General features: G+C 44.1%; 1 protein-coding gene across 2 annotated transcripts in view; it reads right to left on the bottom strand.

Annotated features, from left to right (window-relative positions):
* Window positions 1–26,882, bottom strand: part of ABCA1 (ATP binding cassette subfamily A member 1) — a 176,342-nt gene that overhangs the window by 131,485 nt on the left and 17,975 nt on the right. For both annotated transcript variants that reach the window (XM_069240375.1, XM_069240383.1), the window contains exons 2-3: window positions 9,188–9,341; window positions 3,196–3,289 (exon numbers count right to left, since the gene is read on the bottom strand). In XM_069240375.1, the coding sequence (XP_069096476.1) occupies window positions 3,196–3,289; window positions 9,188–9,253 (160 nt within the window). In that variant the 5' untranslated portion in view covers window positions 9,254–9,341. The remainder of the gene's footprint in view (window positions 1–3,195; window positions 3,290–9,187; window positions 9,342–26,882) is intronic.

Raw genomic sequence — 26,882 nt, 5'->3', positions numbered from 1 at the left:
AATAAAATATCGACTGGTAAGTAAGTCTAGATTTTCTATACCTAACTCCACATATATGTACGTATGCTGTACATATATCTTGAAAGAATGTAGATGTGGAGTCAGTAATAGTAAATCTATACTGCTCTACATGCACTTATCATTCGATATTTTGTCCCTTGATATTCTGTCCTTGATATTTTTATATGCCAATATTCTGGGAGTTGATATTTAGTAGTACAGTCAAGTCAGTAGATATTAGTCCTTTGTTTCAGCACTGAGACACATAAATCTGGCGATCCAACCACAAGTTATTTGGAAAAAATGTGCACAATGTCTTGCAAGGAAGACAGTCTTCATACTGCATTTAAAGTAATGTGGCACTTTCCCACCTAATCATCAGTAATTGAGCCATGTGGTATTACATCACCCACCATATCTGTAGTGGCAAATTTCCAACCATGGATCCTTGCTCAAGGAGGGGCAGTATACACCCGGCCTGAAGCAAATCAATGTGTGAGTCACTAACTTGTTAAAAACGCCATTTTAGTAGCTCGTGCATGCTGAAGATTAAAACACTGAGTAGGAGAAAGATTAAACACCTTTTCTTTGCTTCATCACCTCCACCAGAGGCAGCATTACTACAGTTTCCTGCGGTACATGGAAGTTGTAGCAGCACAGCATCACAATGCATCTAGCTACTTCAACCACCACCTCAGGTCCATCTTTGTAGCAGCTGATGAGCAATGCAGCAACACCTCAATGTTTTTAACTATTTATCTTTATCTAACAAAACACAGTATGTGGCTCCTGGCCTGTTAGTTTCTTACCAAATTCCACCCAATTGCAACAGTTTTTTTTTCTCTGCTATTAAGTTATTTTTCTAATGTTGAATTATCCTCCAAAAGAGGAACACAAATAACCTGAGTACCAGAGTGACAACTGCCACAGCCCCCGTCCCTGATTTGTCAACTCTTCTGGTCTGTAAACATCCACCCAACAATAAAAGATGCGGCTGGTATCGCACGCGGGCTCCCCTCCAAGGACAGGTGTGTCAGACTGCTGACATCTGCCAGAGGGCCAGCCAGTTCCCCGAACAGCTGCTGACACAGTGCAACGGGCACTATTGCGCAACACTTCCACCTGGCCATGAGAGCTGAACTGAATGAATCACGTGCCAATTATGGGGCAGACAATGTGGAAAGACAGGTTTTCGTCCTGGATTACTCACCTAATCACCAACTGTGTTGTTTAGTTGGTTGAGCTTGACACCGATTGCTGTTACAGTTGACACCACCAATAAAGCAGGGGATGGGGCTTGTCTTCCGTGATCCCTGGCACAACTGGCGGCACTAGCTTGTTTTCCGATACTGCACACCACATGTCTGAGTGGATGTCCAGATAAGAGTGTTTTGGACAGCTGGATCTATCTGCATGGGGCAAACGGCCACATGTGCGTAGAACTAATGACACGATCTTTCTCTATATAGCTTCTGTTTGCTCAGCAGTACTTGCATAAGCAATATAGTTGGATAATTTAAGACGTTACTGCTGAAATTTGTGCTACGTTATAGTGTGCTACGTCATAAAGCTAAGTTCTGACCACGCCCATTTATCCTTCAGAGATTAAAAAAATAGAGCTTGCCTTTGTCAAGAAGAGGCTGGTCTTCACTAATATTTTAATTGAGGGCAGAAGTTGCATCCTTCTGTTAGGTACAACAGAAGCAGTCGGAAATAAGTGATCACTTTTTGATGAATACTGATAAATTCTGCTTGATAGACAGGTGCATTACTCACAAATCCAGGCCAAGTTACGTTGAACGCGATTTTTCTAACATAAAAATTGCTAATCAGAAACTAAAAACCCTACTAAAGGACTAACCAAGGAAAATATAAGCTGCATAGCAAAAAAGCCATTTCCGATACTAGATATTGCATCCCGGTCCTGAATGTTGGAATTATAAAATGTCTGGCGCTGGCTTGCAAGAGTGGAGCGTATCCAATTCCAGCATCACTTTGTGTTGCAATTCAAATAGTGAGCCTAGTGCCGGCAAAATGACTTTTAGATCCAGTGGCTGTAGTTGTAAAGAAACATTTACAGAACATCCTGTGCTGAGCTCAGATCTCACTGCTGCGCTCCACATTAGGTAATATTTTATTACCACATTTTATAATATTGAGCTATCGCCGAATTATAAACTCATTGTCATTTTTGCTTTGCTTTTTTCATGATGCAATAGCCCGGTTATCAGGGTTTGATTTGATGACCGTGAGCACTGCCACAACTGGCTGCACTTGTCCATGTGCAAAATGAGTGCATAATCCCGTGCAATGTGAGAGCCTGTTCCTTAAGTGGATCTGCATCAAGTTGAGAGACAGCTCTCAACCTTTCTTATAGGGTAACCAAGGGCATGGATATCTCACAAGAGTCCAGAAAGGGTAATAGGAGAGAAAAGCAGCAGTGTAAGATCCTAAACACGCAGGAAAGGATAACACACACTGGTTCTCAGATCTGAAGTCACAACAGCACCACAGGAACCCAGTAATGCAACCACCACTGGATGCTGTGCCATATTTTGTCCCTTGACTGCTACTTTCACAAGGAATGTGAGTGGATAGTGCCCACGGTCTGTGGATAGTGTAAGTGTGGTTGCTGCTTCTTATAGACCATTTTCCTCTTTATTTCTGTGAAAAACAGTAGTTTGATGGTTAGCTTTACATTTCTGTGGAGGGACGATTTTCTGTCCAGACTGCACTGATCTCAGGCTGTAAGTTTGAAGAGCAATTTCACAACTATGGACAGTTCATTCCCAGTCTATATGAGCAATATATGACACGGCCTGAAGAGCCCAAGAAACATTTCACATGTTACTGAACAGACACCGTGACACAAACACCATGTTTGAGCATCCACCCATACAGAGAAAGTTGACAGACATGCTACAAGCCAAGCAAATCATGATGGATGTCTTTATCGATATGATCTGCTTTGAACATTTTCTCAGAAGTACATCCCACTATTTCTAGGGTATATGGTGCAAGTGAGGTTGGGCAACTTTAGTCAAGTTGAACATGGAGGGATGGAACCCTGCCCATGAGCACTGTCAGTGGCAGGAAGTAAAGCTCCATAATCCCTGCGAGTTCCAACAACAACCCTAAAAGTGAAGAAAACAGCCCCTCACCAACCGCCCAAGTGGCCTCAGTCCAGAGACTTACATTCATGCTGCTCGTAGGGTGGATACGAAAGTCGTACGGAGATCAAAATGAAGAAGATGAAGAGAGGCCAGGCCACTTCAATCAGCAACTGGAACTGAGGAGGAAAAGAGACCACAGGCTCAGCATTTCATCATTCATGGACTAACCCTTCAAGGACAATCATAAGAAATTCAACACTAACGGAATGAAATGTTAATCAAAAGGTTGCACTATTCAATAAACACCAACAGGTCCACTATCTAACACAATGTTCTGGTCAAAGCCTTGTGAACGCAGCGACCTGGTCGCCAAAGGGTTACTGCAAAGTGCAGAATTCTCTCTGAGAAGACTGTGAGTGGGCCTCATTTCTTAGAAGAGGGGAAAATCTAGCAATTGTGCTGCTTAATGCAAAAGGCCTGGCAGCTCTAGTTTCCTCTTTCAAGCTACTGCCGCCTGGTCCCCTAGGAACAGAGTTGGTCTGCTTGAACGTGTTTTCAATGAATCCTGGCCCTGCTGCGTGCTTTGCTAGCACGAGTGACCCCGCCATTTTTAGTATTTCCTGAATGTGAAATATTTCTGCTTTATTTCTTAGACACAACTCACGTCGAAGAAAATGGCTGTGGAGCAGTGTAAGATCCCAGCGTGATTTTCTTCACTCTCTTGGCCCTCCACTGTTTGATATTACATGAGCACACCAGGGGAGCTGGCCTACACTAGAGTGGGGCTGAGGGGGCTTGCTTGAGCAGTGACGTCGTTAGTGTATGGAATCTGATGTAATTTCGGCTGACTGGATTGCAAAACTGTTTTTTTCCCATCACCCCTTCTCCTATCACACCACAGCTTACATTTACAGTTTTTAAATAGGCAAGAGAAACAGGACATGAGAAAGTGCCACCTTCCCATGTGAATCATGGCCATCGTCCTACACATCATATCCTCTGCGTATTTTCATGTTCAACCGTGTGTGTCAAACATATTTCTAATTCCACGCAAAAGAACATCCCCACGTCTATGTGTGTTTAAACCCCAACCATTGAGGGTCCCTTATGGAAATAATTTCATTTGGATACCGTGCTCACTGAGTATGTCTAGGCAAGATCATGAATGAACGACTGGTGGAGTGAGAGTGTGGATTGAACAGTGAGTGAGTGCATGAGGTTTTTGGATAGCTTAACTTACCGAACTGAAATAATTTATATATATAAAAACTGAACAAGAGCAATAACAGTAACATAAAAGGTCTTTCGTGTACTGGAACTCGGCAAGAAGATCTGCAAAAATGTGGTTAAATCTTGTTGAAATGTGAATAGATCTTTGTGCATAAAGGTGTCTTCTAGAACACAAAAAAGTGAGAGCGACTGCTAGTGTATTACCCAGGCACCTGCCCCACATGCAAAGTTGCATCCTTTACTTCTGAGAGGGTTCATTTTCAAAGCTGGGCTGTGGTTACTATTCCCAAGTTGCAGCACAGAACTTGCTTTGTTCCAAGGAGTCGTATCCAAAATGTGTTACATTGGGGATGGACATCCACTGAAGATGTATTGGCTTCACACTTAATGATTGGGTAACACACTGCAGTCATTTTAATGTGAGAAGCTTGGCACAGACACATGCAATCGGATAAAACAACACTAATGGTGCACAAAATCAAGACTGGTAGTCATTTGAGCTACTGGTGAAAGGGACATGTGGACAAACCCAGAGCTACGGTACCAAAAACCTTTCTGCAGCCACTATCTAATGTAGGAAAATGGGCACCAGTTGTTTCAGTAAATTTGAGGATGTCATCCGCCGGGCTAGCAATCTCCTTCGAGTTTCACACATGGAGGGAAATATTTCTGTTTATGTAGCACGTTATGTTGGCATTGTGTAAAAATGTTAATGGGCCACTTTATGACATCATGCAAGGATGGGTTTAATGGCACACAGTGAGTTAATAAACACCTTGAGTTTACAAATGGGACTTCTTCCATGAGGGTGTCTTGACCCATGGATAACCGCCAGCAACCTTGCGCCGTGCAACTGGTCACGTCACCGGCTCTCTGATCGAGCTTTGACCTGGTGGCTTGAACAAGACAAGTTCCCAGGCCAGTGCCTTGAGCTGGCCCAAGTGCTCCTCCCCTAATTTCCACATAGTGGTTGAACAAGGGTGCAGAAGAGAGTGTGTGCTTGTGTGAGTGCACACGTGTCTATGTGTGTGTGTATGCCTACCTGCAAGTGTTACTGTGCGTGCATGTGTGTGAATGCCTACATGCTTGCATATGTGTGCACATAATGCGCCTGTGTGCGAGTGTCTGTGCTTGTGTGTGTGTATGTGTGTACAAGTGTGTGTGTGTGTTTGCTTTCCTCTGAAGGACAAAAAGGAGTAGACTAGTGACAACCAAATTGCTAATGGCATAAAAGAGGTACTTATGAAACTTAAGAAATAGGAAGCAGCAGTACCCGAGCTGTTCCTAAAAAAATAAACTTAAGTACAAATATTGAGTTTACAGTGGCAATTAACCTTATGGTCTCAAGCTGACAAAATCAGCAGTAAGGAAAACACACGAACAGTGTGTCACAGGCCCATGCAGGGCAGTGGTATCCACACCCCCACTCCTCAGGAAGGCTGCCCCCCCCCCAGGCCTTCAACTTTGCTTTTCCGGGATATGATTGACTTGAGTGAACTTTTTTGACACAATAACCAAATTCTGCAGAGGGGCCTGTCACTTTGCGTTTTCCCATCACAAGAGGCACCAAGGAAATCAAGAGACATTGCTGAAGGTAAAGAACAAAAATAACGGAAGACGAGGCAGGAAGCTGCACATAGCAGGCCAAGATGCCACAACGTTGTGTTCATGTGTAAAGCATAAACTCACTTTATTGTCTTTTATTTTAGGGGAGAAGGATTAAAACAATGTATCCGAGTCCAATTTATCTCTGCGCAGAAAGGGCTATGAAGCCTCCTGGAGAGGCCCTGAAATGTATGGAGGTGTCAGTCCACAGTTTCTGCCTCCCTTTAACTTCCTCCATTTATCCATCCAGTCGGAGACTGTGGTATTCCCTATCCTAGTCCAAATAGCCCACTGACATGGTCAGAGGGCACGGGCCCTGTGGTGCCAGGAGCATGCTCCTTGCACCTTCATTTGCTCGTATGTTGGAGCAAAACATGCACATTTTGTCCACGAGGGTGCAGTTTTGGTGTAAAACATTAGGCTGATCTCCTGTTCACAGCTGAGAACAATTGGCTCTGAAGGAGACATGGCATCTCCAAAGACAAATGGTGTGAAACATGGAGAAGGGACTCGAATTCACAGCTAATGATCCAGAGAGAATCACGAAATGCACACAGCATGGTTTGCTTGCAGTGAAATCAAAGGCTACCAGACTGAGCGCAGCAAGACCTTGTGGTTCAGTGGCCAAAGTTCACTGATCAGAGTTTTTTTGGTACAATCTTCAGATGTCTCAATGGTATAAGGTTTAAGATGTCCACATTACCACTAGCATAGTGGACGAGTAGCTTGAGGTGTCAGGGGTGCAGCGCTGACTCCTGTCTTGCATCTGCACTACTCATTTGCCCCTTTTAGAAACTGCTTTTAATAAGTATGTCCAACTTAAAATTAAATTCCAGGGACAATAAAAGGACCTCAGATTGGTCCTTGGTGTTTAAAAACAGAAAGGGTCGGACTGAAAACTATTCAGTCGTGCCAAAATGTTCCAATAACCTGGCACTGCAGGAGGCTGTGGCTTGAATTGGGCCAGGGATTCCTTTATGGGCAGCCTTCATGCCCTGCAAGCAGCCCCCAGCCTGCAGTCCACCAAAAAAACATCACACTCAAGGAGTGGTTAGTCCATCCATCAAAGCAGCCTGCATATTTGAGAAAACAAGCAAGCGTCAACAGCAGTGCCTTCTCTGGAGCATGAAGAGACCTCCAGTCTCACTTATGTATGCCTCACACCCCTCAGCACAGTCCAGATTCTGAACCATCAGCAGGTCCCGACTAACCTGAATGGACCGGGGCCTCATGTTTGGGTTCATTCATTTAATTTAGTTGTTACCGTTCTATTTAGATGCTCCTACTCCCAGGACTTTAGGAGCCAAGGACCTTCATCGCTATGATGCATTATCTGAATTATGGAGATGTACCATGTTTCTGGGCCACAGATGGGAGTTTTCACTACTGGTACAAACCGAGAGCAATTCACACTGGATGAGCACTGTTTTGTAATACTGTACCCTTGAAAGCTGCTGCATAAGGAGCAAACTACTGTATTAGTACAGGCCCGACACCATACCCACCACCCACAGCACACCAATAGCCCCCTAACATGCGAGTGCATAAACTGGCGAGCCAATGAATGAGTGAGCGGGCAAGCAAGTTAATGTCTGAGTGCTTTTATTTGACACACTTGAAAGGTGTAATTGCCTCTAGGTGCCTGAGTATGTGTGGGCTCTCCAGCAATGACAGCAGCTTTGAAGCTGCATGGAAGAAAATGGAGGAAAGGTCACAGGTGTGACTAACAATTCTCTGTGCACCACTGCTCAAGAGTACCTCATTTGCTGGATCTGATGAGCTCCTCTACCAGTTTTGTGAGTTGTCACAGAGGCTCCGAACAGGAAGCCAGCATAGGGAGCCTCGTGTGTTGTACAGATCCCTTAAGAGCACAGAAGAGTGAACCTCAAAGGACTTCTGGCCTAGCTCAGATTGAGTCCAAATTATACAGCTGGACACTGTCAGTGTAGGGGAAACACTCAGTACAGTCAGTCCATCTACCTGGTTATGCGACATGAACATTGAATGCCTCGGGAAGCCGCTGTGCAAATATAATAACCACCAACACAGAACAAGTAGAAGATTTGTAAAGAGAGAACATGACCACACAAAGATTACTTAGCAGTGCTTTAAATGAGCAGGTACCCTCACTTCTTGAATGTGAAGAGGAGATCCATAATTTTTAAGGAGGAGTGTAATACATTTAACAAGAGAGTATCAGCACTTCTCTTTACTAGGCCTGGACAGAATTGGCAAAGTTTCACTCCACAGATTTCCGCAAAGTTATCTTAAAACTTTGTGAGATTCTTCAGGGTTCCATGAGCAGTGGAATTTCAGTACGCCGCACTGCTTGCGCTGATTTTTAGCACCAAGAGCTTGTCCTGCGCTGTAAAATGAGCACAAACATCACCATCCGGAGCGCCAGAGGACACTGCTTCTTCCTGCCGCTCGCTCGTGTACATTTTTACTCGAGTGTCAGCTTTCTCAATGTGAGCAGCAGCTTTCTCAACACGTATGGTAGCGACCTTTTGCGACTGCCCGTTTTGAGAAATCACGCCAGGAGCTGTTCTAGCACTCGAAAATCACTAAGGGATCCAAGGTTGCGCTCACAGGAAAAAACCCTGCCACGAGACAGCTGGTGGAGTATTGCCAGATCTCCGCACTCCAAGCGTAATGCGGAGTGGGCAAAAGTCTGCAAACTCCATCAGCAGAGCAGAATTTTTTGCCCACCCATCCCCTACTCATTACTACACATGCGCTGCTCGACATCGTGGAAAGGCTTTAGCTTCCATTTTCTGGAAAAATATTCAGTGGTACCCTAACGGCATCAACACTCAATTGAACGGTGTTTTAACTAACACAGCATGTGGTACCTCCATGTGAGACACTCAGAATTCAGTTTAAGAGCACACTCGCTGTTCTTATTCCGTTATTCTTCTTAAATACCCGTCTCACTGATTATATTTACCTGCGTTTTATCCTAGCAGTTGATGCAATTGTCCCCGCTCTATTTTACCTGATGTATAACGCTTTCTCACATAAGTTGCATTTAAAAGAAGTTGTCTCTCTTCAATAATTCTATATTTTCATTACTTGTCTTAGACTCTGTAATACGGAAATGTGTTTGCAATTTATTATGCGGGCGTTCTATTCTATTGTATTATTTAAGGTGATGCCTTCCCTAAAAAGAGACTTTTAAACTTCTAGAAAGAGCGCCTGAAGTCCCACCCGACACCCAGCGGTGGAGGGCGGGGACTCACCGTCTGCCGGCGCCGGTAGGTGAAGTTCTTCCACAGCAGCAGCCCCAGCTGGGTCCAGAAGGCCATGGTGCTCCCCGGGGCCCCGGCGGCTCTCCCTGGGCGGCGGCGGCGGCGGCAGGAGCAGCGGCAGGCGGCCACGGAGGTTGCTCATTAACTGCAGAGAGAGGATGAGAGACGGCAGCCGTCACCGGCTTTTGAAGGAATGCCAAGTGCACTATCTGCTCACAGACACAACGATTAACTCGAGCGCCCCGGCGTGCGTTCCCGCCAGCCCCCTTCCCGTTTAACCTCTTCCGAGCCGCCGCCAAGGACCAGCGGGCGTTGAAGTCTCAAGATGTGCACGACAGAGGGGCGGAGGTAAAAATAACATATTTTGCCTCAGTCTCGAGTTGCCGTAGCGCCCCCCCCGCATCTTTACTTCATTACTTTTCACCCACTGACCCGTGGCTCCCTCCGCCCCTGCCACACGGGAAGAAACAGGAGGAGAGACGAGGAAAGAGGAGGGAAGAGAGACAGACCAACGGAAAGAAAGAGACGCGCAAGGAGACAGGAGATAAGACTATGGCAGAGTGTGTCAGGAGTAGAGAATAAAAGGAGAGACATATAGACAGGGGGGAACCAAGGAGTCAACGAGACGGGATGGTCAGAGAATGCAAATGAGGGGCGGACTAAAAGTGAGAGAGCAGGAGAGACGAAGAAAGAGCAGAAGAGAGGAAAGGGACAAGGGGCATAAGTAGGAGACGGAGAGAAAGAGAAGGGGGATGAAATGGAAAGGTAAGAAGGGGGTTTCAAAGAATAAAGGAAAGAGAACCTAGCAAAGAAAAGTATGAGAAAGTGGAACAGCGAGAAGACTGGCAGAACAAAATGACGCAAGGATTCAGAGGATGACATAACGAGCACCGACAATCTCAAGGAAATGTACTTACGTTAGGAGAGATAAGAAAGAGGTGACAGTAAAACTGAGAAGTTAGGGAAACAAAATGTTAAGCTCTAAAAGAGAGAACAGAAGTCCATGAAACCAAGAGGAATAACAAAGGCATAGATGCAAGAGGCGTGAGAGAATACGAGACCGAAAAAAACAAGCAGGAGTACAGCTCCAAGATAAAAAAGGAAAACAGACATTAGAGGCAGGCAGATGGAATGTATACAGCCAGTCAATTGGACAGACCTACAAAGGTAATACAGACGGGCAGATGGATGGAAGGATAGCTACACAGACTGCCAGAGCATGGAATCATTTCTTGAGGGTAACCACATGACTCCCTTCTTACAGCGGATTACTGTGCCCAGTCAGGGCTAACATCATTTTGTTAGGCTCCCAGCATGCGCATGGCAAAAAACATAAACATTTCAAGGAGGAAGGACAGACTGCCAGGCATTGTGACAGAAATTTCCCTTTCATGCGCTAACTTCACAAAGCTGAGAACCTACGAGTTCTGCATCCTCCACAGCACGAACGAGGATGCAGAAAAGGTGTCAAAATACCTGTAAAGCCAGTGATGTCCTCACACATCCAGACTATATGTGAAACTATAATGCAAACACATGCACTGCAAAGCGTTGGCAATGCCTGGAAAGAAATATCAAGCCATGCCAATAACTGACTAATGAATTAAAGAAAAGCTGATTTAAAAATATCTACAGCGTGAGAAGGCTGGGTCAATTACATTAAAAACTGCTGGCGTACCACTAAGATTTCATGACAAATTTCAGGTAAAGTCGTACATACGTAAGCAAATAACACGAACAGTTTAGGAAAATAATTCATATCTACACCTTCATTCAGAAATAAGATGGGTGCCTTTTAACAGCGGTGACAAAGTTTTGATAAGATTTTGAGATGTTGCCCTAAATAACAGTTTAAGAAAAGTGAATTTGTGAACCTCCCCCCCCCAGCCAAGTTCAGCTGTCAGTCCTTTTAAATGCTTATCATGAAACGTCCTCTCTTCCCCTCTCTGGGTTGTTTTTCCGAAGCCCAAGGTGTGGCAGGCAGTGAGACACCTGTATCCACGGCTGGGCCTATTCCTACAGCCATTCACCCCTCCAGAAAGTACATGTAGGGACAAAGCCTCTGCACGCCTACCCCCACCTACTCGTAACTTCACAAAGAGCAGCTCTTGCACCACGCACCCCCTGCCCGACCAACAACACTGGATCTGACTGTATACGACCAGCAAGTCTGAACAAGAAAACACAGCACAGTGGGCACAAAGAACGCTGCAGCAGACATGCAGGTGTAGAGGCACATGATCTATTGCTTAACCACTTTACTGTCAGGACCAGCAGAGCTGAGCTGATTGATCTTGGGCACATTATTTTATTTCCTTTTGCCTAGGTTCCTGTATCTGCAAAAAGGAGCGTTTAGAAGTATTCTAAACTATTATCATACAATAAAAATAATCTCTTTTAAAGCCTCCACTGAGAATATAAACCTGCCTCTTGCAGGTTTTCTTTGTGTGGCACTTGGGCACCAGTGTAAGTACCAACGCAGGACATACGCAAAACAAGAATGAAGCCGAATTTAAGAAAAAGTACACACAGCATGCTAACCTTCTGATGTTGTCGAGATCACATGAAGTGTGTAGGCCTCTCCAGAGCCTGGACTCCCAAGACTGATAAAAAAAACTCTCTTGTTTGCAGCACTATCTCTCTTCCTGCAGTGCCCGCCCTAGCAAACAAGGCTAGACGAGGGCAACCAGCTACGAGCTGCACTCACAGCTGTGGCAGAGATAATCCCACCTATTTGCACTCAGCGTTAGTCTGGCCGCTATGTCAGAAAAATCTGGTTATCCGTAAAACTGGGGAAAATGTTTCAAGCGATGGTAGTACTTGCGTGCGGGCTAGCATGCCATTAACATGGGGTGCCTGCCCTTGCCCCCGCTAACAACTTCAGGAGCCACATTATTTATGGAGCAATAACGGGGGGTGCAACATCTATGGGCACCCTGGGGCACCTTCCGCACCACCATGAGGTACAACTGAGGAACTCAGAAAAAGCTTCTTGGATATCGTCCTTGAATGCCATTCTGTTTGGTGACTTCAAACCAATGCGCTGCTGTTTGGCACCTTACAAGTACTGCTGGAGCAACATAACGCAACAAAACACGCACAGCGCAACTCATGACCACACAGCACATTATACAACTCATAGAGTTATAAAAAATAGGCATCATTGGGTGGACGTTCATACTCAGCATTGCCGCCATTGACTGGTGGTGTAGAGCTGCTGTCTATACCTGGCCAGAAACCCCTCTGGGCGTTTACTGCCCCCTGTCTGAACATCGCCTGCTCCACAGTGGTTGCATCTGATACAGTGTGTGCACCAGCAGGTGAATGACAATGGCCTGCTACTTGTCGCCAAGGCCAACTCACCAATCTGCACAAAAGCACAGCCAAGGGAAGGCACCATCTGGACAAAGATAAAATGTCCAACAATGGCAGTGGGGGAGGAGGCAGAGACCGAGAAGCACTCTGCAAATAAGGGCTTCTAACCGTTAACACATAAGCAAACATGGTCGCCAAACAAGCACAAAAGGACAAAAACCCAACGGCAGAAGTGCAAGCATGGCTGATTCTTGGAACTTGCATGTGCCTGAACCTGAAAGAGCACCACAAAGTACATAGTGGAGTTACTTTCTGTCGTTTAACAAGGGGGGGTCTTTTGTCAAGATAAATCACATATAATTAGGTGTATTTAGACACTACCACTGTGGCACAGACCCCTTCATTAGTCAAGTGACGATCAGTATACTACACTGACAGGCCACACAGAGAGCTCAAAACCTGGGGTTAACTTTATTGTTTATACAGCTTTTACAAGGGTGCAATGAAACACTTGGGACACAAGCGGATTAGCCTACAAGTGGCACTATTAGCAGCTGCTTCGTTTTCAGTTTGTAGAAGGCAGCCACAAACCACAGAACACACTTGTGTAACCCCTTCTGTGCGCCCGGCCTTCCCCCGACAGGGACCACACACTTGCAGCGACTCTGGCAGGTGCATCATGGAAATTCGACCAGCATAACTCTGTCTCTGGGGTGGAAGGAAGGGTGGAGGGCGGATAACAGGAAGGCGAGAAGAGCAATGAAAGAGAGGCTATGCCTTGTACCGCTATTCAAGGAGACTTGTCGGAAATCCTTAACAGGGGGAAGCCATTTCTTCACCCTGATTTTTAACTTCCTTATTTTTTTATACAATTTAATTGTATTTTTTGTTGCCAATTAAGAGTTTCTACTAGAAATGATTTTCAAAGTATTGAAGTGTTTTATTTGTGCAGACTGATACAGATTGTAGGAGCTAGAACACATTTTTGGGGAAGGCGACTTATTTTTCATCAGACTTTCACCCTGGCAAAGGGAGAGAAAGGAAGGCAGAACAGAGAGAAAGAAAGTAAAACAGTGACAAAGGGACAAAGTTAGGAGTAGAGATGAAAAGGAGTAATCAAGAGTGAGAATGGGAAGCCAAATACAGAGTGGTAAAAGAAAGAGGCATGAGGTGGGATAAAAACTAGGATGCCCTGTTATTCAGCAAACTACAGACATTTGTCAGCTATGGCAGCAGAATCATTGGAACTTTGGACACCAGCACTTTTTTTTAAACTAAGCATTGGTAAAAGGCATCTGATCAGTTGTGTATGTTTTCGGAGTTTAGGAAGCCTTTAAGTGCTAGGTGAATCAGGACGAAACAAAGACTTAACCAAGATAGAATATAAACATTTTTTCAATATGTGTGTCCCAGGTATTGATAAGGAGGCATTGGTTAGAGGGTAACATTAGGTTTGGGACTCAGGAGTAGTTCATGATGGTGAATAGTTGGGGTGAAAAGGAGTTTTAATGCAGATAAACAGTTGAAAACCAGGGTTTCTGCATAAGCTATAGGGGAGCGAGTACTACTCAAGGGGTGCCAGGAGTCTGAGGCATGGGACTGCCATAGCTGCACAGGTCAGTTTCTGGTGGTGAGTAGATCAGAGTTTACAAAGCAGATATTTCTAGTGTGGATTTGGCTGCAGAGGGGCTCAATAAGGCAAATGGGGAAAGTTCTGTAGAAAAAGCTAAATGTTGGTGTCCTTCGTGTGTTGCAATCCCTACTTATGATAAGTAAGCATGCCGGTGTGGATGTGAGGTGGTGGGTATCAGTGAGGTCAGGCTGGGTATGTTATGCCCATACCCGATTAACACTGGATAAGCCACTCTAGCAACAGGTGCATACCTGCACGGGGTATTGCCTCAAATACTTGTATTCTTGACTTTCAGATGGTGCACAATGCAAAAGGATTTCGTAAGCCAAAAAACATGCCAAGAAGGCCAATTTCTTAAGGATCACCCTTGCCATCCAAACCAACACATCCTTCCTCTCACTCACATTGTTTTCTTGATGTTCCTCACTCTGGCTCTACCAAAGTCTCCCTCAGTGTGGGACCAAGACTATGAAAAATAGGAACTTGCCTTTCCCTTCTGAGTCTGATGAAAACAAAAAAGTGATGTGCTAATTGTTTAAATTAGCCTCAACCACTGGTATTTACTCTAGGCCACAATCCAATCCATCTTTCTTTTGCCCACTATGCCACCTTGGCCAGGAACCAGCCTTATACAAATCAGCGTTGGCCCTGCTTCAGTAGGAACAGTCCAGCCCATGCTGCCAGGCCAAGCGCCCTTATAACAGGAACACAGGGAACCCCAGACTATTACCAGATGCTGGTTCCTGTCTGAGGTGGCATGGTGGGCAAAAATGATGAATTAGATGACAGCTCAGAGTAATTGCCAGTGGCTGAGATCTATCTGAGCAATCTAACCATCACTTTTTTTGTTTTTCTCAGTGTGATGCCCTGAATGTGACAGGTATTTCCAGAAGTGGGTCCCTTTCTCACTGTGCTACAGCACTAAAGCTGCACTTACTGACAAAGCCTAAATAGGCCGAAAATAGCCTGGCTTTGCTTGTATTCCCATTCAGACAGGGCCTGGTCTGGCAGTTCAGGATGGAGTGCTCCTAAAAGGGGAGGACCCAGGCTGATTTGCATTTGACTGGTTCCTATCTGAGATGCTATGGTGGGCAAAAATAACTATGTATTGAGATGTGTCCTGAGTATCTACCAGTGGCTGAGATTTTTTTTCATGCATTCCACCAATAATTTTTTCTATTCTTCATTTCGGTTGACTTCATCAACATTCTCAACGTGAAGCAAGTCGTGATTGCCACCGCAAAATCTGGTATAAAACAAGTGGCTCAGTCAGACAGGTCATCCAGGGGGACGAGCACCATTAAAGCACTTCATTGCTCCCCAGCGAATTTTTTTTTTTTTTTTTTAATCAAGTGAGAAACCAATTCCAGGCATTTTCTGACGAGGAAGGGAAAGATACATTGCATTAGCCATCGGGGGTGATGAGATGGAGCAGCTCATTCCAGGCCATGCACGGTCAGGTAAGAGGAACTGTTTTGTGCACTGCTTCTGTACGGGTGAGATGCACAGAATAGAATAATATGAAAAGCCACAAGCAACGCTGAGAAGAGAGGTGTTTAGTCTTCGTCTGACCTGGTTCTGTGTGGAGATCTAGGTGGAGGAATCTACGGAGGATGGGCCCTGTGTACCTAGATATCTTTATCTAACTTGATTTCACTTCATGGTGAGTGGAAGCTCAGTTTGCTTCTGAAGGCAGCCACTCGGGCACTGCTAAAACTCTAAAGATACTGACCCCAGGCTTCTCCCTGACCAGTGGCAAAGCCGAAAATTTAAAATCAGGCCTTGCAAACACAAGCTGAATATTTAATTTTTTCCTATTATATTTTCAGAACACACTAATTACAAAGCTGAGCAGCAGAAGGAGGAAATGCACAAATGTTCCAAAACACCAAAAAGCACTTTTGCAAGTGCTCCTAAATCCAGCCAGGGTTACACATTGCATGCCACCTGCCAGCTCAGAGAGCCCTTCGCGGAAGACAGGAATCAATTTCTTTCACTTAATCTTAACAGCCTTGAAGGTTTGCTCCACAAGCAGACGGTAGAAACAAAATGGCTTTCACCTTTAATTACCGGATGGAGATGCTGATTCAGACATACTTAAAGACGGAAGAGGAAGTCTACTGGGGGCAGATGATTCAAGGAAAATCCCGAAATGAACTGCCGTGGATTTCAAGTAAGTCTCAAGCAAGTGTTAGGCAGAGGGCTGGGATGAGTGTAAAATAAAAAATAAAAAGCATTATAATAATTTCCCTGAAGTAGTCTCTTAGGTCTAAATTGTGGAAAAAACGTCAGCAAATGTACTGTAGAGAGGAGGCAGGAAATTGAGCAAAGAATGGAAGGGGTTTGTGGTTCAGGTCCGCCAAGACTTAATGTGTTTCGGTCTCCGATTATGTAATCCTGAATAGGAGTTCTGCATCAGATCTAGAAAGAGAAGCTAAGCAGGAATTGGGACTTCTTTCAATTAAGACAAAAAACACTCTGCCAAACTCAGTGCTGGTTAGGGCGTCAACTTCCAAAATTCCTACTTCTCTAAATAATAATCCCCTTAGAGTAACACTCACAGTCCAGCCACATGTCCTGCCAGCTATTTTAGGAGTAGTCCATTCTTGTACAACAACATAGACCCGAATTGTTCACTAAAAATAAGGTACAACCTAAAATAAACGAGTATCCAGAATTTGGGTCCACTGGGTGTATATGTGAAATCTGATTTCGCCTCTTGATCTCCATCCAAGCTCCCTTGCTTGTGACATGTCCAATCAAATCTCAGCATTTTCTCTTGCTACCAGCCACATGAAAACAACGAATGAATTAGACTAAGGATGTGCAGGATAAAAACGGTCTCTGTCGGTCTTTTCAAGTATGAATTGTTTGATTTGTCATGTTTTTACGAATTGACCCTTTTACAAAACTGCTCGTTTCAAGTTCTTAAAACCTATTTTTCTAAAGTATCAGATACGGGGCAGTCTTGATGCAACAGCACTTCAGACTGATATGTGTTATTTTGATGTGGCAGTGAGAACTGCATGCTTTCTACTTTTGATTAAGCACAGCATTTGACATATGATGTTTTTATATTGTTTTTGGTTGTTTGTATTAAATGCTGTTAAGAATATTAATAGACAAACATCCCAATAAACTTACTGCATTACCTACCTAATCAATTTCGACAGCCCTAAAGCCAAATCGACACCAGCGTCGCCAAGATCACAATAATGGTCTGCATTTTGATCTGTTGGTGACTAAAGGTGCCCTGATGTAATATGCACCCTCTGCTGTGCCCCAGAAGTACTTGAGATGCCGTTAGAAGGCAAGAATCACCACATCTGAAAGACAGCTTTTAGGACCTCGACTACCATTGCCAGACTGGCGGCTATGAAAGGGAATGGGAGTTACAAAAAACAGAAGAGGTTTATCAGTCCCTCACGCCCCAGTGCCCCACACTGCCAGTGCATACGAGACCCGCCAAGCGTGACTACAAAAAACAGGAGAGGTTTACCAGTCCCTCACGTCTCAGTGCCCCACACTTCCAGTGCATACGAGACCCGCGAAGCGAGACTACAAAAAACTATGGCTCATATTTATGAAAAAGTTGCACATCACAGCGGATGCGTCACATTTCCTGCTCCCTCCTCCCGGCACCTAACACCATGGTTGCGTCGTATTGAAATTACGGCGCACCATGGCAGTCATTAGCAAAATAGCATCAACATTTTTGATGCCATTGTGGCTCTTTGCTACACTAGCGTCAAAAATGTTGACGCTAGTGTAGCAAAGTGCAAAGAGGCACATAGGTTTCTATGGGTGGGTCATTTTAACGCCTGCTTTGAGCAGACGTTACAAATGATGCCAAAAATGGTGCAGTGAAATCTGTTAAATTTCACTGCACCATTATTGCGGCCCTCCTACTGCATGAATGCCCCCCGTGCATACATTATGCCTAGCGTAGACATGATGTGGCACAAGGGGTTACAAAGTAGCGCAATGCATGCATTGCACAAATCTGAAAATATGGTGTGGGAAAAAGGCCACCTTAGCATAAATAAAATGGCTTAAGGCGGCGCAAGAGGCTCTTAAATATGCCCCTATGTCTCCAGCTCCACCAGGAAGAGAGGCTGAAAGGGCTGTTTCGCTGCGTGCCTCAGCTGGCCATTCTGCACTAAGTACACATGTTATGGCCTTCAGAACATCTCTCTGCAAATAGAGCTTAATGTTTTTTTTTTTTTTTTTTTTTTTACCCGGTAGCCTTTGCCCCAGACCACGGGGAGATGGAGGGGAAAGGAACACAGAGAGAGTGTTGCAAGCATCAGAATATAAATTTATCAGCCCTTAAAATGGGCAGGTACTATTAGGTACTGAGTAGCTGCACTTATTTAATTTGATAGGGAAAGTACCTGCACTTCTCAGCACTGCTGCAATCTTTTTCATGAGAGGCCACTAGCACTTCTTGGTAGCTAACAGATATTCTGGACAGAGAGTACCTGAACGTATATATTTCCATTCAAAAATTTGCAATTAATCCTTGCCCCTCAGCAACAAGTAACTGACTGCACACCCAAAAATTAGTTAATTATTTGAAAAAAAAAAGTGTTCCATATCTCTTATCAATGCTAGTCATGTTATCGATCTCAGAAGGATAAAAGGCATGGTATCACTGCTGTGACAAGACTGCAGTTTACACACAGCTCTGTGACGAAGGCACACAGCCCATACAGCCATATATTACGGAATACTTTTTCCATATTCAGCAAATGCTTGTGTTAAAATACAAAACTAGCAACAAAAAGTTATTGAATAATATAAAAAAGCACACTGTAGAGCCCAACATGTTGCAGCATTGAGATCCGAGTGTGGCTCTTGAGGCCACATGTCCTGGGTGATAAGAAAAGGTAGAGGTGGTCCCCAGACAGGTGTCCAAAAATGGCACCACCTCCTTAGTACAGAGTACAAGTCCTGTGAGGAAAGACGTCGATTTATTTACGTAAACTCTTCCAGCGGTCGTTCGTAAACAAATAATAAAACATATAAAGAAAATGCATACTACTAATGAACAACACAATATCTAATACCATAAAACAACGGATGGAACATTAGGACAACTGGAAGAATAAAATGTAAAAACAAAGAAAGGGCTTGGCAAATACTGACATGTAATAAAGTACTTGGCAAATATTAGCATAACGCCCCAAGAATTTTGGATTTAATGTCATGTAGTGTTCAATCAACTCTACATGTACAAAGAAAAGGAGACAATATGAAGAGAACTCCTCTTGGAGATTAAGTACAACAGGCTTGCACTGTCTGAATGGGAGAGTACTCTTAGAACTATTGGGCGGACTGGAGTGGGAGTTTTGAGAGTAATAAGTATATTTTTTCCTGGGAAGGGCGCTGAGTAGTGTATGGTCATCCTAGCATTATTGGCAAATGGCAAAAACATTTTTAAAAAAGGGCCTCGATAGACCATTAGGAACAATGGTACCAAGCAAGGATTAGGGTGGGGGCCAATTAAGGGTTCTGGGTCAGAAGCTGGAAGAGAAATGGCCAACGTACAGGCCTCTGGAAGCCCCTTCTTATCTATTTGTTTCACAGTAGGCCCTTTAAGTACAGGCATGACACCAAAGCCTAAAATGGATGCAATCCACACCTATACAATGCAACAGATCCTATGCCACCCACTCTGCAGTATGTTTCTGTATTTATCAAAGCAATAAATGTAAACTTTTCTTGGTCAACGCCATGCTAACAACCGCTAACGAGGGTTAAAGAACAAATTCTCCTTTCCCTAATTCTACCCCCTTTTTCATCTTGGCAGAGTGGAGAAATATTACTTCCTCTACACTCCCCGTGCTTTTAACCTTAACCTAGACCCCTGATATTATTAAATTGATTGACATAAGGGCCTAGAGCTAATTTTAATCCACTACCTCCAGTCCTTCACTCACCGGTAGGTTTGAGTCTACTCCTACAGCTGACCGTGGCACTTACAAAAAGATCTCTAGCAGAGAGCCCCCTTGAGGGGCCCGTAGGGCATTGCAACGCCAGCCCGACGAGGAGCAGTTCCTATGATGAAGCATGATACCTATTAGGTATGTGAGGGTACTTGCTTTAACTAATAAGAATGCCTTGCTGATCTGGTATCGCTCCCTTAAAACAGTGTACCCATTATTTCTATTGGTAAAGCCTGGGATGCTGTACACTGGACCGATTTAAATAATACTCCCTGTCCCCCCATTATATTCTGAAACGCCATACTTTGACACCATCCAGCTAAGCCAAAGCCCCCTGCTCATTGGTCCATGTCTAAAAATATGTCGGCCCAATCAATCAATCAATTAGGATTTACTGAGGGTGGCAAATCACCCATGAGGGTCTCAAGGCGCTGGAGTTGCTAGCTACTTCGCGATGCTCTGTTCATTCGAACAGCCATGTTTTGAGTCCTTTTATGAATTCCTAGAGCGATGCACCGTTCCTGAGGTGCATCTTAAGGCCGTTCCAGGCTTTGGCCGTCGGGTGAGAGATGGCGCTTCCTCCGGTGTTGGATCAGGAGGTGTCTGCGAATAAGAGAGAGGCGGATGTCCGGTCGATTGGTGGAAGGTCATTGGTTTGTTGATGTATGCTGGTTCTTCGTTGTGCAGGGCTTTGTATGCATGGGTCAGTATCTCGAACTGGCATCTCTCGCATCGCAGCGCTCGACTCTTACGCATTACATTTTGATTACTTTTCAGAGGGGTTTTAAGGCAAGGGGAAAGTGAGCAATTGCCCGGGACCCCCACCTTCCAAGTACCCTCAATCCCCCAGGAAAGTAAGCTTTCGCACTAGTTCACTTGTATGTACTTTTGTTTCTTAGCCTTTAATGTATAATTCGCTATTGTTAGGCAATACAGGCCTCGAATAAGCAAAAATGGATTTCAAATTACAAGTTGTCCCAAACAGGGGCCCCAAGATATTTCTTGCCCGAGGGGCCCAAGATGACACTATTGCTTTTTCAAAATGGTCTATACCGCACAGCTGCCAGTTTATGAAAAACGTAGCCATTGAAGCTCAGCCTTAATAATCCAAAGCAAGTTAATGTGCAGTGACAACTCGCACGACTGTGAAAGAGGGCTGATATGGGCATTTTCACCACTTAGGGTTTTAAATCCCTTCCTTAAGCCGTGTTTTCATTATTGTAACAATTTGTTCAGATTTCACTTTAACAGGACGTCCCGAAGGAAGCATGAGATATGGGAATGCTCGTGGTTTGAGATGATTACTTACTTTTAGACCACTCTGTGCTCTCTGCGGCAGCACTTAAGGGTTGGGCAAGAATAAGACCTTCTTATCCTGGGTTTGCACTACCTAGTTTCGCCCAAGACCAGCAGTGCCTTATCAGAATCAAACAGATGGGCCAACTAAGGCCTGCACTGGGCAACCATGAGAAAGTCCTGACATACTGCAGCAAACTTCATACAAAAGACCAAAAAGAGACAGTGAAAGGATAAAAGGTAGACAGCCAGGCCCCAAAACAGTCAATATTGTGAACTGCCGGCTGCATGATGAATTAAGGAAGAGTTTCTCAAACCTACATTTCTCTTTGTAGCCCAGGACTGATACTGTCGTTGCCCCACTACCGTCATATGACAAATTGCTACATAGATTACGAGAGTGTAAAGGCCCCGCCAGTAGACCCCATTCGCAGCAGTCTGCTCAACACAGCAAGATTCCGACTCCATGCTCGCAGAACCAGTCAACAGGTCACATATATGAGGGTCTCTTTAAGCCTTCAAGCTTTTTTTTTTTTAACATTCTTCTGCCAAAGTATATTTTCACAGCTGTTTTTCAGAACTTTTTTCTGCCAGGTGTCTGATGTTATTATTTTTATGTTTTAACTTTCATTTTGGTTAATTCCATGTTACTCTGAGAATCTATGGGGTAAGGTGTTTCCGATTCTTGCAGAGAAGATACTTTTTTCTGCAATGACGAGTTATATGAAATGACCTGAAATGGGTGGTGACTGTGTGTGCATACAGGTTGTGTTCCTGTAGTGTGTGCTATGTCTGAGTGTGCACTCCATGTATCAGGTCTGTGTGTGTACGATGTGTGTCTAGTGCGGACTGCGCATGTGTATTCATACATCGTTCACAATCCTCTGGGTACATGATGGCAGTGCTAGTCAGCATGAATCTAAGGCGCACGTGCTGAACAAAAATGCGCCTCCACGTGATTACGTGTGCAGTTAGACAATACAGGTTCATTAATTCATTCATTCCACTCTTTCGTAAAGTCATTTCATTTTGCAGAGTTATGTAATACAGTTTTATTCATTTATTCATTTCACTCTTTGAAAGAACGTATGCTTCTGGGGTGATTCAGTTTGCAGATTTACTTAATACAGGTTTATTCATTAATTTCACTATCCCATTCATTTACCAACCGCTCTAGTTCGTAAATTCAATAAACTGCTGTTTTTTCAAGTTGCCGCTGGATTTGACATCCAGCACCGGAAGCTGGCAAGAAATGGCCGGCAGGGATATTGCACAAATGCGGCGCTCTCTCTGAAAACAGTAAACTAGACAAATACTCTCAGGTAGAGGTGGGCGAGACAATAAATTAACAGGGTAGGGTCTAGCTCAAAGAGACAGTGCAAAGGCTGATCCCGAAAATGGCTGACTTGTACGTCATTCCAAACACGTCATGCTAGAAGATGAAAAAGTGTCTTCAAAATTCAGAGAAAATGTTTTTCTTTAACGCAAGGAACTTTTCACCTTAGTACTTTCGATAATTTGAAGTGCATTTATTGAAAGTGAGAGCATATTAGATCCAAGACGAGGGGTTTTTGTACAATGCACATGCAGAATGTACGTATTTGAAGGTGGTCTAATCTGGTCTAATGAACAAATGGGAGGCTTGGTGACATAAAGCATTCGTCTAGAATGTCACATTTTATGAAGCAGAGAAGCTGGGATTGACCCAGATTTCCCACTTTCACACTACAATTGGACTATAAATTGAGTATCTCTTTCTGGCACCAACGGTTAATGCTTTGCCTGCAATTCTTGGAAGGTCAGATCAGAGTTTACGGGACAGGCAGAAACCACATTTTATTTTCGGCAGTTTAAATAGCGCAAACGATGCCCATGGACATACATGGTTTTCACAAGAGACACATATTGCAAAACACATGTCTTATTTGGCACAGTGAGATTTGCTGGGAGTCACAGGATGCAGAGCCAAGGTGGGCAATTCAAAACAGTGCTCCATGATACTTGGTCGGCAGTTACAGCCGCAAGGCCACATTGACTTGTTTTGGGCTCAAGGTTCCAAATGACCTCAACGGGGGCATAGCTTGGTCAGTAAGTTTGGGGAGGTGTAAGCTTCAGGCATGGTTGGCAGTTATAGCCGCAAGGCCACATTGACTTGTTTTGGGCTCAAGGTTCCAAGGTGACCTCAACGGGGACATAGCTTGGTCAGTAAGTTTGGGGAGGTGTAAGCTTTGGGCGTGGTCGGCAGTTATAGCCGCAAGGCCACATTGACTTGTTTTGGGCTCAAGGTTCCAAGGTGACCTCAACGGGGACATAGCTTGGTCAGTAAGTTTGGGGAGGTGTAAGCTTCGGGCGTGGTCGGCAGTTATAGCCGCAAGGCCACATTGACTTGTTTTGGGCTCAAGGTTCCAAGGTGACCTCAACTGGGACATAGCTTGGTCAGTAAGTTTGGGGAGGTGTTAGCTTCGGGCATGGTCGGCAGTTATAGCCGCAAGGCCACATTGACTTGTTTTGGGCTCAAGGTTCTAAGGTGACCTCAACAGGGGCATAGCTTGGTCAGTAAGTTTGGGGAGGTGTAAGCTTCAGCATGGTCGGCAGTTATAGCCGCAAGGCCACATTGACTTGTTTTAGGGTCAAGGTTCCAAGGTGACCTCAACGGGGGCATAGCTTGGTCAGTAAGTTTGGGGAGGTGTAAGCTCCAGGTTTCCCAAAAATAATGCTGGCATATAATGTTAAATGTGCAATATATAACAAGCAGGGTGCATGAGAGGGACTTAATGGGCAGTGAAAACGGAATGGGATGAGCATTTGTAGGAGTACTAAGTGAGAGAAACACAACATTTAGCAAAATAACCAACCTTTTCCAAATCAAGAGTGTGCCTGTGTGTTTTTGTCTGTGCGCATGCAAAAATCCCAGGTGAAATCCAACAGACACTTCACCATACCAATTTGGAAGCACCTGTACCCAACTATTCATCAGAAAATACAATTATTTGGGGGTGTAACACCACAACTGCCCCCACCCCTGAAGCTGCGCCCCTGGACCTCAAGCTGTACCAGCGCCACGCATCTGGCTCGAACATGGCTCGAGCTCTCAGTGGCTCACCAACCTCTAACCCCGCAGTGTGCTCAGGTGCCTACAGATATAGAACAAATTATCTTAAATCAGTAATATTAGCAAAGTAGGGGAAGCTATATTTATGTTACTTAGTCCATTTGCACTAATTTGACCCAACCTCTGTACCTATTTCTGATGCAATTCCAAAAAGCGCCCTAACACACACAGTGACCTGCCAAGGATTATTGCATCAGAACATTAGATAGCATAGCGCAATGCTTTGCAACTTTCCCATCTACAGGACCAAATGCTGCAAAATTAGGACCCCCTTCCTAATTCTTTGATTGAGATACAGAAGAAGCCACTCCTGCCGCATGTTTTTGGCACTTACAACAGTTCTCCATAAAGCTACAATAGCTGTGCGTGTCCGCTATCTTCTTAATCCTAGTAGTTTCATTCTTAGAGCGCCCAGCTACTCAGATTTGGATTTATCAATCATTGATAGAAAGAACTTGGAAATAGCTTAATGTTTACCATTTCAGAATGCCATGCCACGCATCACGCTATCACTCACTAAAAAAACCTTTAACTTCGGTAGCACTACCTGCTCACCAATAAGTACTTTCTTGGGAGCTGAGCTCTCCTGGATGTCACTTCTGTGGTGTGAGCCTACTCAGTGCCAGACACGCGGTTGAACACAGGCCAGTCCATGAACATCCCTAGACCTAGGGTAGGGTCACCTTGACTTTGGGCTCTATCAGGTTCTATATATCCTACACATGTCTAGTTAATGTATAATACTGACTGAAGTGGGATACAGTTTTAAGTCTGGTGCTAGCCAAGACCTTTTGATCTTACTAAAATTATATGCATAATATTCTTACTTTTACGGGCTTTCAGCTGGCCCTCTTCAACGGTTGGTCTGTCAATAACAGTTTATTTCATCAATCAACATACAGTCTGGGGCAATAGGTTAGCTCACTCAGCAATTTTCTAACTTTACTGTGTGTGATGGCATTCGGCCCTTTCACAAGGAGTACATCTGCACACCAAGTAGCTCCCTTTAGTGTCAGAGACTATGATGGTGCATTTTGAGACTCAAATATATTTTTGCTTTTAGCCAGAGTGTTTTTTTTTAATGAAGTCTATGTCGTTTCCCAATAATAAAGTTTGACAAAACTATGACACAACTGAATCAAACACTGACAAAGCCAAAAGTCTATCGGCCAACACCAGACCAACTGAATTTGCCAGTGCTTGTTTACATTAGGCTTAGGATGCATCCTATATTTAACTCATTTGAAGAGAACATATTTCTTTCACATTAACTGTTCTTGTGTAAGGCAGCCTACTTTTTGAATAAAGGAAGGACTTTTTATTTTGCCAACTACTAAGTTTCAACTCACAAGTAACCCTGTCAATTTAAAACAAATTTTTGTATCCTGGAGAAGGGCAGCCAGTCAAATTAAGGGTGATGGTAGCTGCAGGTTAGTGGTTTGTGGTACGTGCGCTGGGTGCAATTCATGGCACTGGGAGACTCTGATATGGTCGGGTAATATCCTAGGACAGCCAGTGAATCATCAGCCCTGCACTTCCAACAGAGAGATGTTCCCTTACCTTTGACCGGTGCTACTCTAGATAAGGCAGCAAGATACATATACCAGTCGGTGTGGGTCAGAGGTAAGCACTGACCCCTGGCCCCGGTCGAGGCTCACACTGACAGCTATATTCATGATGCTAGATAATCCCAGGTGTAACAAACACCTTTTTCCAAGATCTTTCAATCTGAGCTGCACGATTTAGAAATTTCTGTACAACCTATATAGCAAAGGTCAGTATCCAGCAAGTTGACCTTGCCTTTCTTTCTTCGTGGTGGATAAAACTAGTATCACTAAATTGACACACGTAAGCACCAGTTATTTACTGTACCTTAAATCCACAAGTGCCATATAAACAAGCACTGGCAAAGCCAATCTATCTGGCCCAGGCAACCACACTTTTTTTTTTAATGACCAATATATAAAAATATAAAAATAAAGGAGTGGCCCAGCAACCCTTGCACTGAAGTGCACTTCTTTTCAGCTGGCTGTGCACATCTGATCAGGAAAAATGCTATCATTCACAATGTAAGAAAGCCAATGGATGAAGTGGACTGACCCATTGCCTAATGCTGTATGCTTTGGTGTATGTTACACTTGAACAGACCAGTAGATGAACAGAGCTGACCGAAAGCATATATATATATATATATATATATATATATATATATATATATATATATATATATATATATATATATATATATATATATATATCTATACACACATATATATGCAAAAAAACAAAGGAAAACTCTGGGAAGTTCCCAAATTTAGGTGGAGAGCAGCTCCAGTGCTGATCCTATGCTTAAAAACTTTGCTAGATAAGCAGACAATTGAG

This window comes from Pleurodeles waltl, chromosome 1_2, assembly GCF_031143425.1.
Source record: "Pleurodeles waltl isolate 20211129_DDA chromosome 1_2, aPleWal1.hap1.20221129, whole genome shotgun sequence".
NCBI classification, from domain to species: Eukaryota; Metazoa; Chordata; class Amphibia; order Caudata; family Salamandridae; genus Pleurodeles; species Pleurodeles waltl.
This window is presented reverse-complemented; position numbering and strand designations above follow the sequence as displayed.